The sequence below is a fragment of the Hyla sarda genome, chromosome 5, assembly GCF_029499605.1.
Source record: "Hyla sarda isolate aHylSar1 chromosome 5, aHylSar1.hap1, whole genome shotgun sequence".
In the NCBI taxonomy this organism is placed as follows: domain Eukaryota; kingdom Metazoa; phylum Chordata; class Amphibia; order Anura; family Hylidae; genus Hyla; species Hyla sarda.
In genome coordinates this window covers 171,454,909-171,470,857 of record NC_079193.1, presented here as the reverse complement: position 1 = coordinate 171,470,857, position 15,949 = coordinate 171,454,909, and the positions used below count along the sequence as shown (strand labels likewise).

At 43.8% G+C, this 15,949-nt stretch overlaps 1 protein-coding gene across 2 annotated transcripts in view; it reads left to right on the top strand.

Moving 5' to 3' along the window:
* The window catches only part of COL15A1 (collagen type XV alpha 1 chain), a 369,611-nt gene that overhangs the window by 271,000 nt on the left and 82,662 nt on the right, over positions 1 to 15,949 (top strand). For both annotated transcript variants that reach the window (XM_056520745.1, XM_056520744.1), the window contains 4 exons: positions 7,785 to 7,820; positions 10,558 to 10,632; positions 10,858 to 10,923; positions 12,632 to 12,685. In XM_056520745.1, the coding sequence (XP_056376720.1) occupies positions 7,785 to 7,820; positions 10,558 to 10,632; positions 10,858 to 10,923; positions 12,632 to 12,685 (231 nt within the window). The remainder of the gene's footprint in view (positions 1 to 7,784; positions 7,821 to 10,557; positions 10,633 to 10,857; positions 10,924 to 12,631; positions 12,686 to 15,949) is intronic.

The window sequence follows — 15,949 nt, the reverse complement described above, 5'->3', positions numbered from 1 at the left end:
TTGTGTTTTTTTTCTTCTCTTTTCAGATCCGTGTATGCAGAGGATTACTGCGGATTCGATGGATTACGGCGGATTATTTATTTTTTCCTTTAATAAAATGGTTAACGAGGGCTGTGGGGGAGTGTTTTTTTAAATAAAATAATTTTTCCAATGTGTTGTGTTTTTTTTTATTTTTATTGAATTTTCAGGGTTAGTAGCGGAAGCTGTCTTATTGACGGAATCCATTACTAGGCCAGGGCTTAGTGCTAGCCCCAAAAACAGCTAGCGCTAACCCCCAATTATTACCCCGGTACCCACCGCCACAGGGGTGCCGGGAAGAGCCGGTACCAACAGGCCCGGAGCGTCAAAAATGGCGCTCCTGGACCTAGGCGGTAACAGGCTGGCGTTATTTAGGCTGGGGAGGGCCAGTAACAATGGTCCTCACCCACCCTGGTAACGTCAGGCTGTTGCTGTTTGGTTGGTATTGTGCTGAGAATGAAAATACGGGGAACCCTATGCGTTTTTTTTATTTAAATAAAAAATTTAAAAAAAAAAAACGCATAAGGTTCCCCGTATTTTCATTCTCAGCACAATACCAACCAAACAGCAACAGCCTGACGTTACCAGGGTGGGTGAGGACCATTGTTACTGGCCCTCCCCAGCCTAAATAACGCCAGCCTGTTACCGCCTAGGCCCAGGAGCGCCATTTTGACGCTCCGGGCCTGTTGGTACCGGCTCTTCCCGGCACCCCTGTGGCGGTGGGTACCGGGGTAATAATTGGGGGTTAGCGCTAGCTGTTTTTGGGGCTAGCACTAAGCCCTGGCCTAGTAATGGATTCCGTCAATAAGACAGCTTCCACTACTAACCCTGAAAATTCAATAAAAAAAACAAAAAAACACAACACATTGGAAAAATTATTTTATTTAAAAAAACACTCCCCCACAGCCCTCGTTAACCATTTTATTAAAGGAAAAAATAAATAATCCGCCGTAATCCATCGAATCCGCAGTAATCCTCTGCATACACGCATCTGAAACGAGAAGAAAAAAACACAAAAAATTGGTTATGACATTTTTGGCGCAGTCCGCTGGGGAGAGCACCCATGATGCAATGTCTACCCAAACAGGGAGCCACCAATTGGTGCAAAACTACAACTCCCAGCATGCCCAGACAGCCTTTGGCTGTCTGGGCATGCTGGGAGTTGTAGTTTAGCAACAGCTGGAGTCTCCCTGTCTGGGTAGACACTGCCAGAAGGGTCTGTTCACATTATACAAAACGTACAATGTGAACAGAGCTTCAGATTAACTAGTCTTGTTCCCTTCTGTAGCTCCGCCCCCTAATGACGTCACCACTAGGGGGCGGAGCTACACGAACCCGGCCCGGGACTCAGGGAAGTAAGCTGGACTACGTCTTCTGTATACACTGTATACAGCTATCCAGGGGCGGACACAGACAACAGAGGGCCCCTGTGCAAAGAATGTGCCTGGGCCCCCCCCCCCCCCCCCTAAAAAAAAAAAAGTAATATGCCATAAAATTGCACTGCAACTCACATTAATCTGCATTAGATAGGCAGCAGTTCCCCCACATTAGGTAGCATAGATTCCCCACATTAGGTAGCATATATTCCGCACATTAGGTAGCATTGCATAGTTTCCCCACATTAGGTAACATAGCATAATTTCCCCACATTAGGTAGCGTAGCATATATTCCCCACATTAGGTAGCGCAGCATATATTCCCCACATTAGGTAGCGTAGCATAGATTCCCTACATTAGGTAGCGTAGCCCCACATTAGGTAGCGTAGCATAGCATATATTCCCCACATTAGGTAGCATGGCATAGATTCCCCACATTAGGTAGCGTAGCATATATTCCCCACATTAGGTAGTGTAGCAAAGATTCCCCACATTAGGTAGCATAGCATATATTCCCCACATTAGGTAGCATAGATTCCCCACATAAGGTAGCGTAGCATAACCCCAGCAAACAAACACACACACACACACTCTCACTCACCCACACACTCTTACCTGGCCTGCACTACTTACATTTGCCCATGGGGACTTCCTGGCAGAGGTGCGCGCTATAAGTGACATCATCGCACGCTCTGCGCTGGACGTCAGCGTCCAGGTGCTTGCGATGACGTCACTCACTGCACGCACCTCAGCCAGGAAGTCCCCATGGGCAGATGTAAGTAGCAGTTTAGTGACTGGGCAAGACTGGTTTGCCTGTCATATGTGCACTGGCAGGGCTGCCATCAGAAATTTCGGGGCCCCTTACACAACTCAAGGCCTGAGACCCCCACCGATCACCTCGGTTGAAGTGGTTCTCCAGCTGTTGGAAAGCTAAAACTCCCATCATGTCTGGAGAGCATCAGGCAATGGGAGTTGTAGTTTTGTAACAGCTGAAGAGACACAGATTGGACACAGTTTTACCCATCATCACTGCAGAACTTACAAGTGACTACAGCTCTGATGGGACAGTCATAAGAACACACAATGATGTCAGTGACCTGAGTGACGTCTTCTTTTCTTCTTCATCTTGTCCAGAGACCAGGTCTTCCCCCAGCTCCATCTTCTCTGCAGAGTCTGACATGCAGACATCATTGGCTCCTCACTGTCAGCAGATCCTCATCCTCTGCATGAAGACAATAATCATTATAACCTTGCCAGAAAGTGTAACCTAAATAAAATACTGCCCCACACTGTACCCTGAATATAATACTGCTATACACTGTACCCACTAAATATAATCCTGCCACACACTGTACCCTGAATATAATCCTGCCACACACTGTACCATGAATAGCATACTGCCATACACTGTACCCACTGAATATAATACTGCTATTCACTGTACCCACTAAATATAATACTGCCCCACACAGTACCCTAAATAAAATACTGTCACACACTGTACCCTAAATAAAATACTGCCCCACACTGTACCCTAAATATAATATTGCCAGACACTGTAACCTGAATACAATACTGCTGTACACTGTACCCACTAAATATAATACTGCTATACACTGTAACCTGAATATAATACTGCCACACACTGTACTCCGAATATAATACTGCCACACATTGTACCCACTAAATATAATATTGCCACACACTGTACCCTGAATATAATACTGCTATACACTGTACCCTGAATATAATAATACTATACACTGTACCCTGAATATAATACTGCTACACACTGTGCCCACTAAATATAATCCTGCCACACACCGTACCCTGAATATAATAATGCTATACACTGTAACCTGAGTATAATACTGCTATACACTGTACCCACTAAATATAATCCTGCCACACACTGTACCCTGAATATAATACTGCTATACACTGTACCCACTAAATATAATCCTGCCACACACTATACCCACTAAATATAATACCTCTTATCCTCTGTGTCCTCATCATTCCTCATCACCCCCATAACCCCTGCCAAACCTCTCCTCAACACTACTATAACCACCCCCGCACCTCTCCTCATCATTACTATAACCCCCCCACACCTCTCCTCATCACTACTATAACCCCCCCCAGGCACCTCTCATCACTACTATAACCCCCCCCCACACCTCTCCTCATAACTACTATAACCCCCGCACCTCTCCTCATCACTACTATAACCCCCCCACACACCTCTCCTCATCACTACTATAACCCCCCCCCACACACCTCTCCTCATCACTACTATAACCCCCGCACCTCTCCTCATCACTATTATAACCCCCGCACCTCTCCTCATCACTATTATAATGCCCCCTGCATATCTCACCACCCCCATAACAACCCCCTGCACCTCTCTTCACCCCCATAACACCCTCCTGCACCTCTTATCACCCCCATAACCCCCCCTGCACCTCTCATCACCCCATAACACCCCCCCCCTCATCACCCCCATAACACCCCCTGCATCTCTCATCACTCCCATAACACCCCCTGCATCTCTCATCACCCCCATAACCCCCCCTGCATCTCTCATCACCCCCATAACCCCCCTGCACCTCTCATCACCCCCATAACCTCCCCATGCACCTTTCATCCCCCCATAACACCCCCTGCACCTCTCATCCCCCCCATAACACCCCCCTGCACCTCTCATTACCCCCATAACCCCCCCTGCATCTCTCATCACCCCCATAACCCCCCTGCACCTCTCATCACCCCATAACCTCCCCATGCACCTTTCATCCCCCCATAACACCCCCTGCACCTCTCATCCCCCCCATAACACCCCCCTGCACCTCTCATTACCCCCATAACCCCCCCTGCATCTCTCATCACCCCCATAACCCCCCTGCACCTCTCATCACCCCATAACCTCCCCATGCACCTTTCATCCCCCCATAACACCCCCTGCACCTCTCATCCCCCCCATAACACCCCCCTGCACCTCTCATTACCCCCATAACCCCCCTGCATCTCTCATCACCCCCATAACCTCCCCATGCACCTTTCATCCCCCCCATAACACCCCCTGCACCTCTCATCCCCCCCCATAACACCCCCCTGCACCTCTCATTACCCCCATAACACCCCCTGCACCTCTCATTACCCCCATAACCCCCTGCACCTCTCATCACCCCCATAACCTCCCCATGCACCTTTCATCCCCCCATAACACCCCCTGCACCTCTCATTCCCCCATAACACCCCCCTGCACCTCTCATTCCCCCATAACACCCCCTGCACCTCTCATTACCCCCATAACACCCCCCCTCTCATCACCCCTATAACACCCCAAGCACCAGTTCCCCTGCACCTCTCATCACCATTGTAGTCTGCAAACAACATAGCCCCCATCCAAACCCCCCCCCCCCCCCCCCACACACACACACCCCGTTCACTTACTCTGCCGGGGTTCGGTGCAGCTGCTGCTCCTGTCAGAGTGTCACTGCACGGGGAGGATCCGTCGGGAGGCTGCTGGACTGGAGATCGCGCCGGGACAGGTCAGGTGACTGGAGTAGACGTGCGTGCCTGCGCGGGGCAAGTCGACTCCCATCAGCCCCTGGCCTGTCCGGCCCTGCCGTACTTCTTAAGGGGCCCGCGCCCTAGAAAGAGCGGGCCTCATAGTCCTGCGGGCCCCCCAGACTATGAGGCCCGGTCATAGTTCTGACGGGTACCCAGCCAGGAGTCAGTGAGTGACAGTCGCAGTCACTCACTGACTAGCCGGAAAAAAAAAAGTACAGGGACGTCCGGGCCTCCCTGAAGCTCCGGGCCCCATACAAGTGTATGGGTTTACCCCCTGATGGCGGCCCTGTGCACTGGGTCCGATGGTAGGACCGGCCCAGCGTGTGAGGGCGGGCCGGGCCCCCTCCCACGCTGGGCCCCTGTGCAGCTGAACCGGCTGCACAGGCGATATGTCCGCCCCTGCAGCTATCTATAGATAGCTGTATATTGTGTATACCGCCCAAAGGGTTAACTTACATTGTCCAGCAGTGTAAGTTAACTCTTCCCTTGCTGGGCTTGCGCATAGCGCACAGCTCAGCAAGGGGTTAAGTGAGCCAGCAATGTGTATACTGTATACACATTGCAGGCTCACTGTAAGTTCTTGCTGGGCAGTAGATATACGATGTATACCTACGGCTCAGCGTCAGCTGTTCTCCCAGCTCTGTAGCCCTGAGAACAGCTGATCCCGACATTCACATCAGGACCATCGCAGCGGGTGTCAGGAGGAGTGACATCCCTGGGATCTGTCCCTTACTACAAGTACTACCACTCCCAACATGGAGTACACTCTGCTCCATGCTGGGAGCTGTAGTACCTGCATTAATAGACATATGGCAGGAGTGTAACTTCTGACACCCGCTGCGATCTGTCTATTAATACAGGTACTACAGCTCCCAGCATGGAGCAGAGTGTACTCCATGTTGGGAGTGGTAGTACTTGTACTAACGGGAAGATCACTGCAGGTATCACTCCTGACAGCCGCTGCGATCCTCCAGTATAATGTATGAATGCGGCGGCCGTTCTCCTATGGTCCCCTGCACAGCCGTATATATACACATATTCCTATTTCTCACAGAGAGCTGTGATTGGCTGGAACCATCTGGCCAATCACAGCTCTGCGGGAAATATGAATATGTGTATATATACGTGAGTGCAGGGGACCATAGAAGAGCAGCCGCCGCATCTATACATTATACAAGAGGATCGCAAGGGACCCCTGCGATCTGTCAATTAGTACAGGTAACTACTACTCCCATCATGGAAGAGTGTGTTCCATGCTGGGAGTAATAGTACTACCTAAAAAATGTTTAAAAAAAAAAAAAAAGTGAAAAACACGCACACACTACATTTTTACTATTGTCGGCTACATTTTTAGTGCTTTACCCGCTCACATAAATTGATCCCTGTTTAAAAATGAATAAACATTTCATAATAAAAATCATACATTTCATTAGATACAATTTTTTCCATCACCACTGTATCTTTTTTATTATGATTTTTTTATGATACCCTACGAAATTTTAATAAAAAAGGTATCTCCATAACTTTTTAAAGTCCAAAAAAGAATAAAAAGATTTACCGAATGTACCCGAATACGAATGTATCCGAAAAATCAAACTATCTGTATCCTTTTTATTAACTTTGTTATCAGAATTAATTCTTCACGTCGTTTACGGATAACAAATGCATTCGTTATGGTCGGGAAATAACGAATGTATTCGTTACTTTGCTATTCGTATTATCGTGGCTATTCGGGAATGTTCAAAATATGTTTTCGTGCATTCGGATGGGTCCGAATGCACGAAAACGGTAAAATTCGTTAATTTAGACATTCGTGCCGAACCGAATTGCACATGTCTACTAATTTCTATAATGTGTTAAGTTTCTTTACTTAGTAGTAATACTGCTACAGAAAGGATGGAATATAGTCAACAATGTTTTTTGGTATTTTTAATTCCAAGCTGTATGCTTAAGAGCAGTCAGAAGATCTACCACCACTCTTCTGACTGCTGTCATTACAACTTGGTTTTTTAGGACACATGTAGTCCAAGCCTATTGGGAAGATGTAGCTGCCCTCTTTAGGGTAATGGTTGTGCAGGACAGTGATCTCCAATCTGTTACTCTCCAGCTGTTGACAAATTTAGGATTCCTGCACGCCCTAAAGTGCATTGACAGTGAACTGAAGATCGACAGGTAGGAGATTATTAGGTGCAGGAGTGCACTCTGACCATGTATCTGACCATCAATCATTTCATAGCTCCTCTGTTCTTTCCTACTAAGTGCACAGTTACCCCAGCATAGAGCAGTGCTTCTCTCTGGAGCCTTTGGTAGGTCATGACAGCAGGTGAAGCTTAACCTGTACCTAAACTATTTGGCTGGGTTCATATAGCAGAATTTGTGCATAATGTCTGCATGGAAAACATGTGCGGAAATTCAACACATTTGCCTCATCAGGCACGCACTAGGACCGCTTGGAAATGTGCCATCTTATAGAGGGCAATGCATTTCTGAGTGAAGTCCGCAAAAAAATAAACACGTCTATTCGTGAACTCTACAGCAGAAACATCTGTTGCCGTGTAAACTGTGCAGCAAAATCCCATTGACTTCAATGGGACTATGCTGCAGCGGAATGTCCATGCAAAATATTCAGTGCGGACACTGTGCACAAATACCGCCATTTAAACATACCCATAGAATCTGGCATGTTTACAATCAATGTCAAGCCCTCTGTAAGTATAGGGTATACTTTAAAACTAAAGAATGAGCCTATATACATAGACTTTTTAAATACATGTCATGAACACTATTTTTTTTTCATTTGTGACATTATTTAGGGGCAAAAAGGAGAAAAGGGTGATCAAGGACAAAAGGTATGTTACAAGCAATTTTTTCTGAACTTTCACTAAAAGAGTTAGTTTTCTATTACTTTTATTTACTATTCATTATAAGGCATTGTGACTTTAGCCATTTTGCACAATACCACATTCCTGCAGCCCTCGGCATTACCCTTTAAAGTACACAATATGTCTCTACTAAATGTTCCCTGTAGAGAAGCACCTAAGGGCACATAAAAAAAAATTTAATCACATGAAAATATAATAATTTTATTATCCTATCAATATACCTATTTCTAACTGATTTTGTTTTCCTTGAAATAGATGAAACCCTATTGTTTGTGTGCATCTTAATCTACATTAATTCCTGTTCTAATCAGTGAAATACTGTACAGCAGAATGTTTACATGGAAGTGTTATTATTTGCACAGTTAGGCATTATATAATGCATATGGAAAGTCAGGCCCTATCACTTTTTTTTACATTTTGTTCTGCTGAGCTGGCCACCTCATCAAACTAAATAATTGGAGGAGAAGGACCTTGGTAAGAGAGATGACCAAGAACCCAATGGTCACTCTGACTGATCTCCACAGAGCCTTTGTGCAGATAACAGAAACTTACGGAAGGCCAACCATCGCTACAGCACTCCATCAATCTGGGCATCATGGCAGTGTGGCCAGAAAGACCAGTTCACCAGTCTCTGTTCCAAATGCATAGATCTTCTTAACCCCTTAAGGACTCAGCCCATTTTGGCCTTAAGGACTCAGACAATTTAATTTTTACGTTTTCATTTTTTCCTCCTCGCCTTCTAAAAATCATAACTCTTTTATATTTTCATCCACAGACTAGTATGAGGGCTTGTTTTTTGCGCGACCAGTTGTCCTTTGTAATGACATCACTCATTATATCATAAAATGTATGGCGCAACCAAAAAACACTATTTTTGTGGGGAAATTAAAACGAAAAACGCAATTTTGCTAATTTTGGAAGGTTTTGTTTTCACGCCGTACAATTTCTGGTAAAAATGACATGTGTTCTTTATTCTGAGGGTCAATACGATTAAAATGATACCCATTATTATATACTTTTATATTATTGTTGCGCTTAAAAAAAATCACAAACTTTTTAACCAAATTAGTACGTTTATAATCCCTTTATTTTGATGACCTATAACTTTTTTATTTTTCCGTATAAGCGGCGGTATGGGGGCTCATTTTTTGCGCCATGATCTGTACTTTTTTTTATACCACATTTGTAAATAAAAAACTTTTAATACATTTTTTATAATTTTTTTTTAAATAAAATGTATTAAAAAAGTAGGAATTTTGGACTTTTTAAATTTTTTTTCGTTCACGCCGTTCACCGTACGGGATCATTAACATTTTATTTTAATAGTTCGGACATTTACGCACGCGGCGATACCAAATATGTCTATAAAAAATGTTTTTTACGCTTTTTGGGGGTAAAATAGGAAAAAACGGACGTTTTACTTTTTTATTGGGGGAGGGGATTTTTCACTTTTTTTTTACTTTTACTCTTACATTTTTTTACATTTTTTTTTACACTTGAATAGTCCCCATAGGGGACTATTCATAGCAATACCATGATTGCTAATACTGATCTGTTCTATGTATAGGACATAGAACAGATCAGTATTATCGGTCATCTTCTGCTCTGGTCTGCTCGATCACAGACCAGAGCAGGAGACGCCGGGAGCCGCACGGAGGAAGGTGAGGGGACCTCCGTGCGGCGTTATGAATGATCGGATCCCCGCAGCAGCGCTGCGGGCGATCCGATCGTTCATTTTAATCGCGAACTGCCGCAGATGCCGGGATCTGTATTGATCCCGGCACCTGAGGGGTTAATGGCGGACGCCCGCGAGATCGCGGGCGTCGGCCATTGCCGGCGGGTCCCTGGCTGCGATCAGCAGCCGGGATCAGCCGCGCATGACACGGGCATCGCTCCGATGCCCGCGGTTATGCTTAGGACGTAAATGTACGTCCTGGTGCGTTAAGTACCACCTCACCAGGACGTACATTTACGTCCTGCGTCCTTAAGGGGTTAATGAAAACCTGATCCAAAGTGCCCTGGACCTCAAAATCAGCAGAAGGTTGACCTTACAACAAGACAATGACCCTAGGCACACAGCCAAGACAACACCGGAGTGGTTTACAGACAACTCTAAATGTCCTTGAGTGGCCCAACCAAAGCCCTGTCGAAACATCTATAGAGAGACCTGAAAATGTCTGTCCACAGACAGCTCCATCCAACCTGACAGAGCTTGAGAGGATCTGCAAAGAAGAATAGCAGAAAATCCCCAAATCTAGGAGTGCAAATCTTGTGGCATTATACCCAAGAAGACTGGAGGATGTTATAGCTGCTGAAGGTGCTTCAACTAAGTACTGAGTAAAGGGTTTGAATACTTATGCCAATGTAAAACATTAGTTTTTCCTTTTTGAATAAATTAGCAAAGATTTTTACTATTCTATTTTCACTTTTTTATTGTGGGGTATTGATGCAAAATGTGACAAAAGTGAAAGGGTCTATTTTTTTACACACTAATTTACAGTATATTTGGCTTATGTAGTTATTACAAACAGCGTAGTAAGCATAAGGGTTACGTTCTCTCCACATTTCTTGACACAACAATATTTGTTAACTATTCTTTGTTTATTCTAACTTCGGTGCCTTACTGTTCTTTACTTGATTGATTAACAGTAAAGGAAGAATTGAAATTGGCTTATGTATTAATTGTCTTCTTTATTCCATGTAGGGTGAGAGAGGACAAGATGGCCAAAGCATTGTTGGACCACCTGGACCTCCTGGACCCTTAGTGACCCTTCAAGATGTAAGAAAATGTTGTAGATGTCTTATATGTAAATATTATAAGCAATGTAAAATAGTAGATAAATGGCAGGTACACCACATTAGTAATGTGTACAATATATATGTACCCAAACATAATGGCATGCTTCACAAGAAACAAAACTATATGTATATATTTTTTATTACAAGTTAGCAGTTGTAAAATTGCAATACAAAGCAAATAAATATTCTCTTTGTTTTTCAAAAGTTGCTGCTAAATGACACAGAGGGATTGCTAAACATTTCTGATTTTGTGGTACGCCCTGGTGTACAAGTAAGTATGTCATGATCTGACTTATTATAAGTCTAAGTCCTTCCTTTATATTTCCCATTCCTTTTGAGCACACTTCTGGCTTTTGCTCAAAAACAGCAGTGACAGTTTTCCAAAAAAAAAAAAAAGGCCCAAAAACCTGTGTGGAAACCTAGCCTAATGCTTACCTTGTATGACATTAGATCGCTAAGTCTAGTGATTGGTAGCCTTGGTCATGTGGAAGTGCTGGACTTTAGCAATGTAAAGTAAACAAGCAAAGTAAACATAGACCAGCGGGGACCACCGGAGCAACAACCAACAGGGCAGCTGTCAACGGATGAATAAGCACTCCTCTCAGGAGGAGGGCGGAGCAGAATGACAACATGCGCTGTTACTCCTCCCCCATGTCTACTTATCCAGCCACAGGAAGCAGTGATGAAAGTTGTATTGTACAACAATGCAGTATCAGAGGAAGCGTATGAGCACAGCATTCGACTGCTGTGCCAAAATATCTACAGGGCACTAGGGAGGGTTTATAGGACTTAGGGGACCTGACAGGTTCCCTCTAAACAAAACAGCTTTATGGAATTAGAAACAATGTAATAGAATTCTACAAAATGCCCTGTAAATGTTTGCAGTAAAGTTAAATATTATTTCAAAAAAGGAGTGTCCTCTCCTGGTTTTGGGTGTTGGCTCAAAAAACTTTAAAAAAAACACTGCAACACAAAGCTAAGTATGAGACCCCCCCCCCCCCCCTTAAAGGGGTTTTCCTGGAAAAACGATTTATTAGGAACGCTACTGAAGTCCAAATGTTATTCAAACAATACTTTAGATACCATGCACAGTACAAGCTTTTCTATAGCTCCACAATCTGCAGGACACATAAGTGATATTCACAAGCAGGCCAGGAGCTCTAAAGGGGTACTCCACCCTAGACATGTTATCCCGATAGGGGATAATTTGTCTGCTTGGGGGGGGCAGCCGCTGGGACCCCCGGCGTTCCCCTGTCCGGCGCGGCAGTGTTGCAGACACGTCACGCCAAGCCCCCTCCATTTATGTCTATGGGAGGGGACATGATGGCTGATAGGGGATAACATATCTAGGGGCAGAGTACCCCTTTAAACAGAATGCTCATTTGTGGACAGAGAAATCAACCATAGAAAGCAGTTATCTCTACTGGCAACACAAAATATTAAAGGAAATCTGTCATCAGTGTCACCTGCACAAACCTGTCAGCCAGGTAGTGCAGGTGACACTTATGACAACAGTACTTACTTTCTCCCTTTCTGTGCTGTCGTTCTCCGGCAATCCTCTTCGGTATCTTAAGCTCCGCGCCCGATGTGGAGCATGGGCGGAGCTTAGTGACTTCACCGCTGCTGTCCTACCAGTGGGACCTAACAGAGAACAGCGGCGGTGACGTCACTAAGCTCTGCCCATTCTCCAAGTCGGGCCCGAGGCTGAAGATACCGAAGAGGATTACTGGAGAACGACAGCACAGACAGGGGCAAGGTAATTATCGATGTCATCAGTGTCACCTACACTACCTGTCTGTACGATAGGTTAGTGCAGGTGACACTGATGACAGATTTCCTTTAATCTATCAAGATGGCAGCCCAAGTAAAGGAAAATCTGTTTCACTGATATATCACAATGTTGCAATGATTAAAATAGCATGCATTTTCTGGAATATCCATTTAACATTCATATCTTTCATTTATTTATAATCTTTAAGGGACCAAGAGGGCCAAAGGGTGATATTGGTGTCTCTGGACTGCATGGAAAAAAGGTAGTGGCAAAAAAAAAAAAAAAGTTAAGATTTTAGAATACAGACAATGGGCAACGTTAATGGCACTTAGAGTATTTTTAAAAGAGATTTTGCTGGACTGTAATAAAAAATAAAAAGTATTAGGACTTCTTTACTCACGATTTATTTTATACCAGTGGACAATCCATTTACTTTTAATATGGAGACATAATAATTTTTATGGAGGTTAATGATAAAGACCTATCAACCAGGTATGGCTATTAGTTTGAATTAAAAATCATTAGCCCATACAAGTCTTATTATTTCTCTCATTGTCAACCTCTCTTTCTTTCTCCTTTCTCATGCTGGGTGTGAAGAAATGCTGCTGCACGCTGTGCAAGACAATTGCTGAAGCAACAGCCTAATGCCCAGCAAGTATTGTGGATGGGACCTATTTATTCACCATACTTGCCAGGCCTCAGGTGGTAACCTCAGTAAGTGTCCTGCCTGGCATGCACCAGCATCTCTCTAAGTACACCATCAGATGAGGAGGAAGAGAGAGGTGGCATACAATTCCTTTTAAGTGTTACTATATATATACATTCTGAACTCACAGTGTTTGAATATGACATCACAATGCCCGACTGTGCTCTCACAGTGCCCCATTGTGACATCCCAGTGTCTTAATATAACACCACAATCCCCACTGTGACATCATAATTCCCAGTTGAGACATCACAATAATCCATTACAATGCCCAAATGTTACATTATAAGTCCCATAATATCGCATTGCCTCACTGTGACATCACAGTGCCTAAATATACTCATTTGAGACATCATAATGATCCACTGCACATCACAATGCCTAAATGTTACATTGCTTTGCCACTGTTGGGGACCACTGCTTTAAACTATATAAACTGGGTAAAGAAAAGTTACAGCTACTTTTACCTGTTGGCCTAAAGAACATTGGGGGAGATGTGCTGAGGAAAAGTCAATCAGTTGCCTTTAGCAACCAATCAGATTGCTTCTTTTATTTTTTTCAAAACCCTCTTTCAAAATGAAATAAGTGATCTAATTGGTTGCTTTGATCAATTGGTCAACCTCCTGAACAGGTTTGATAAATCTCCCCGATTTAAACCTGCAGACACCGTCTTATATCTGTACTAAACAACATTAACCCCTTAACGACACAGGACGTATATTTACGTCCTGCGCCGGCTCCTGCGATATGAAGCGGGATCGCGCCGCGATCCTGCATCATATCGCTTCGGTCCCGGCGCTAATCAACGGCCGGGACCCGCGGCTAATACCACACATCGCCGATCGCGGCGATGTGCGGTACTAACCCTTTAGAAGCGGCGGTCAAAGCTGACCGCCGCTTCTAAAGTGAAACTGAAAGTATCCCGGCTGCTCAATCGGGCTGTTCGGGACCGCCGCGGTGACATCGCGGCATCCCGAACAGCTGATCGGACACCGGGAGGGTCCTTACCTGCCTCCTCGGTGTCCGATCGACGAATGACTGCTCCGTGCCTGAGATCCAGGCAGGAGCAGTCAAGCGCCGATAATGCTGATCACAGGCGTGTTAATACACGCCAGTGATCAGCATAGGAGATCAGTGTGTGCAGTGTTATAGGTCCCTATGGGACCTATAACACTGCAAAAAAAATGTAAAAAAAAAGTGTTAATAAAGGTCATTTAACCCCTTCCCTAATAAAAGTTTGAATCACCCCCCTTTTCCCATAAAAAAAATAAAACAGTGTAAAAAAAAAAAATAAATAAACATATGTGGTATCGCCGCGTGCGTAAATGTCCGAACTATAAAAATATATAATTAATTAAACCGCACGGTCAATGGCGTACGCGCAAAAAATTCCAAAGTCCAAAAAAGCGTATTTTGGTCATTTTTTAAACCATTAAAAAAATGAATAAAAAGTGATAAAAAAGTCCGATCAAAACAAAAATCATACCGATAAAAACTTCAGATCATGGCGCAAAAAATGAGTCCTCATACCGCCCTGTACGTGGAAAAATAAAAAAGTTATAGGGGTCAGAAGATGACATTTTTAAACGTATAAATTTTCCTGCATGTAGTTATGATTTTTTCCAGAAGTGCGACAAAATCAAACCTATATAAGTAGGGTATCATTTTAACCGTATGGACCTACAGAATAATAAGGTGTAATTTTTACCAAAATATGCACTGCGTAGAAACGGAAGCCCCCAAAAGTTACAAAATGGCGTTTTTTTTCCGATTTTGACGCACAATGATTTTTTTTTTTCCGTTTCGCCGTGCATTTTTGGGTAAAATGACTAATGTCACTGCAAAGTAGAATTGGCGACGCAAAAAATAAGCCATAATATGGATTTTTAGGTGGAAAATTGAAAGGGTTATGATTTTTAAAAGGTAAGGAGGAAAAAACGAAAGTGCAAAAACGGAAAAACCCTGAGTCCATAAGGTGTTAAAAAGTACCTGTCACCAAATAAACTGTTCTAAACTAACTCAGTCTATGTTCCCCAACTACTCCTAACACCCCTCCAGCCCATACAAAAAATTCAGAGCTTTAAAAAGCTCTGTATCATACCTTTATTCTTGCTCATATAGTTCAATCTCCCAGCAGGAGAAAGTGGGCATTTCCCAGCAGGCATGACATCACTGAAGCCTGCTGGGGGACCAATTCTGCCCTCGCATGGTTGCAGTGCTGTGATGAATAGAAGACCTCAGGTTCTGTGCATGTTTCAGTCTGTGTTGCTATCAGTGAGGCTCTCCTGCAGCCTTCAGTGTGTGCAGCTTTCTGTGACAATCTGTGAAGCTTTAACTTTCTGTGGAGCTGTCAATTCAGTTTAGTGCAGAGAAACACTTCCTGAGTTTGGACTCCTGCCAGGCCAGGAGGAGACCAAACTCACTGTATTAATTGTGGCAGGGAACAGAACAGAGCCACCTAGTGGCTGTTTTGTATTTTGCATTTTAAACATATTTATGTTGATAATTTTAAAGCAAGTGAATGGGAAAGTATCTGCTAATTTCAAAAGGAACAGTTTTATTTGGTGGCAGGTATTCTTTAAGTTTAGGGAAGTATTATCAAAGTCCTTAAATAGATTCAGGCACAAAGCTTCTGCAGACAGAACCAACACGTCCAAGTTTAATCCTGGAGAACTGCTTTGCTGTGGATTTCACATCTGAACTCTTACCCCTTTAAAGCCATCTGGGACACAATTATGAATTATACAGTATATTACATTTTATATGATACTTTATTCGATATTATATTTTATACGTATTTAGTAATTACTTTTTTTGGTT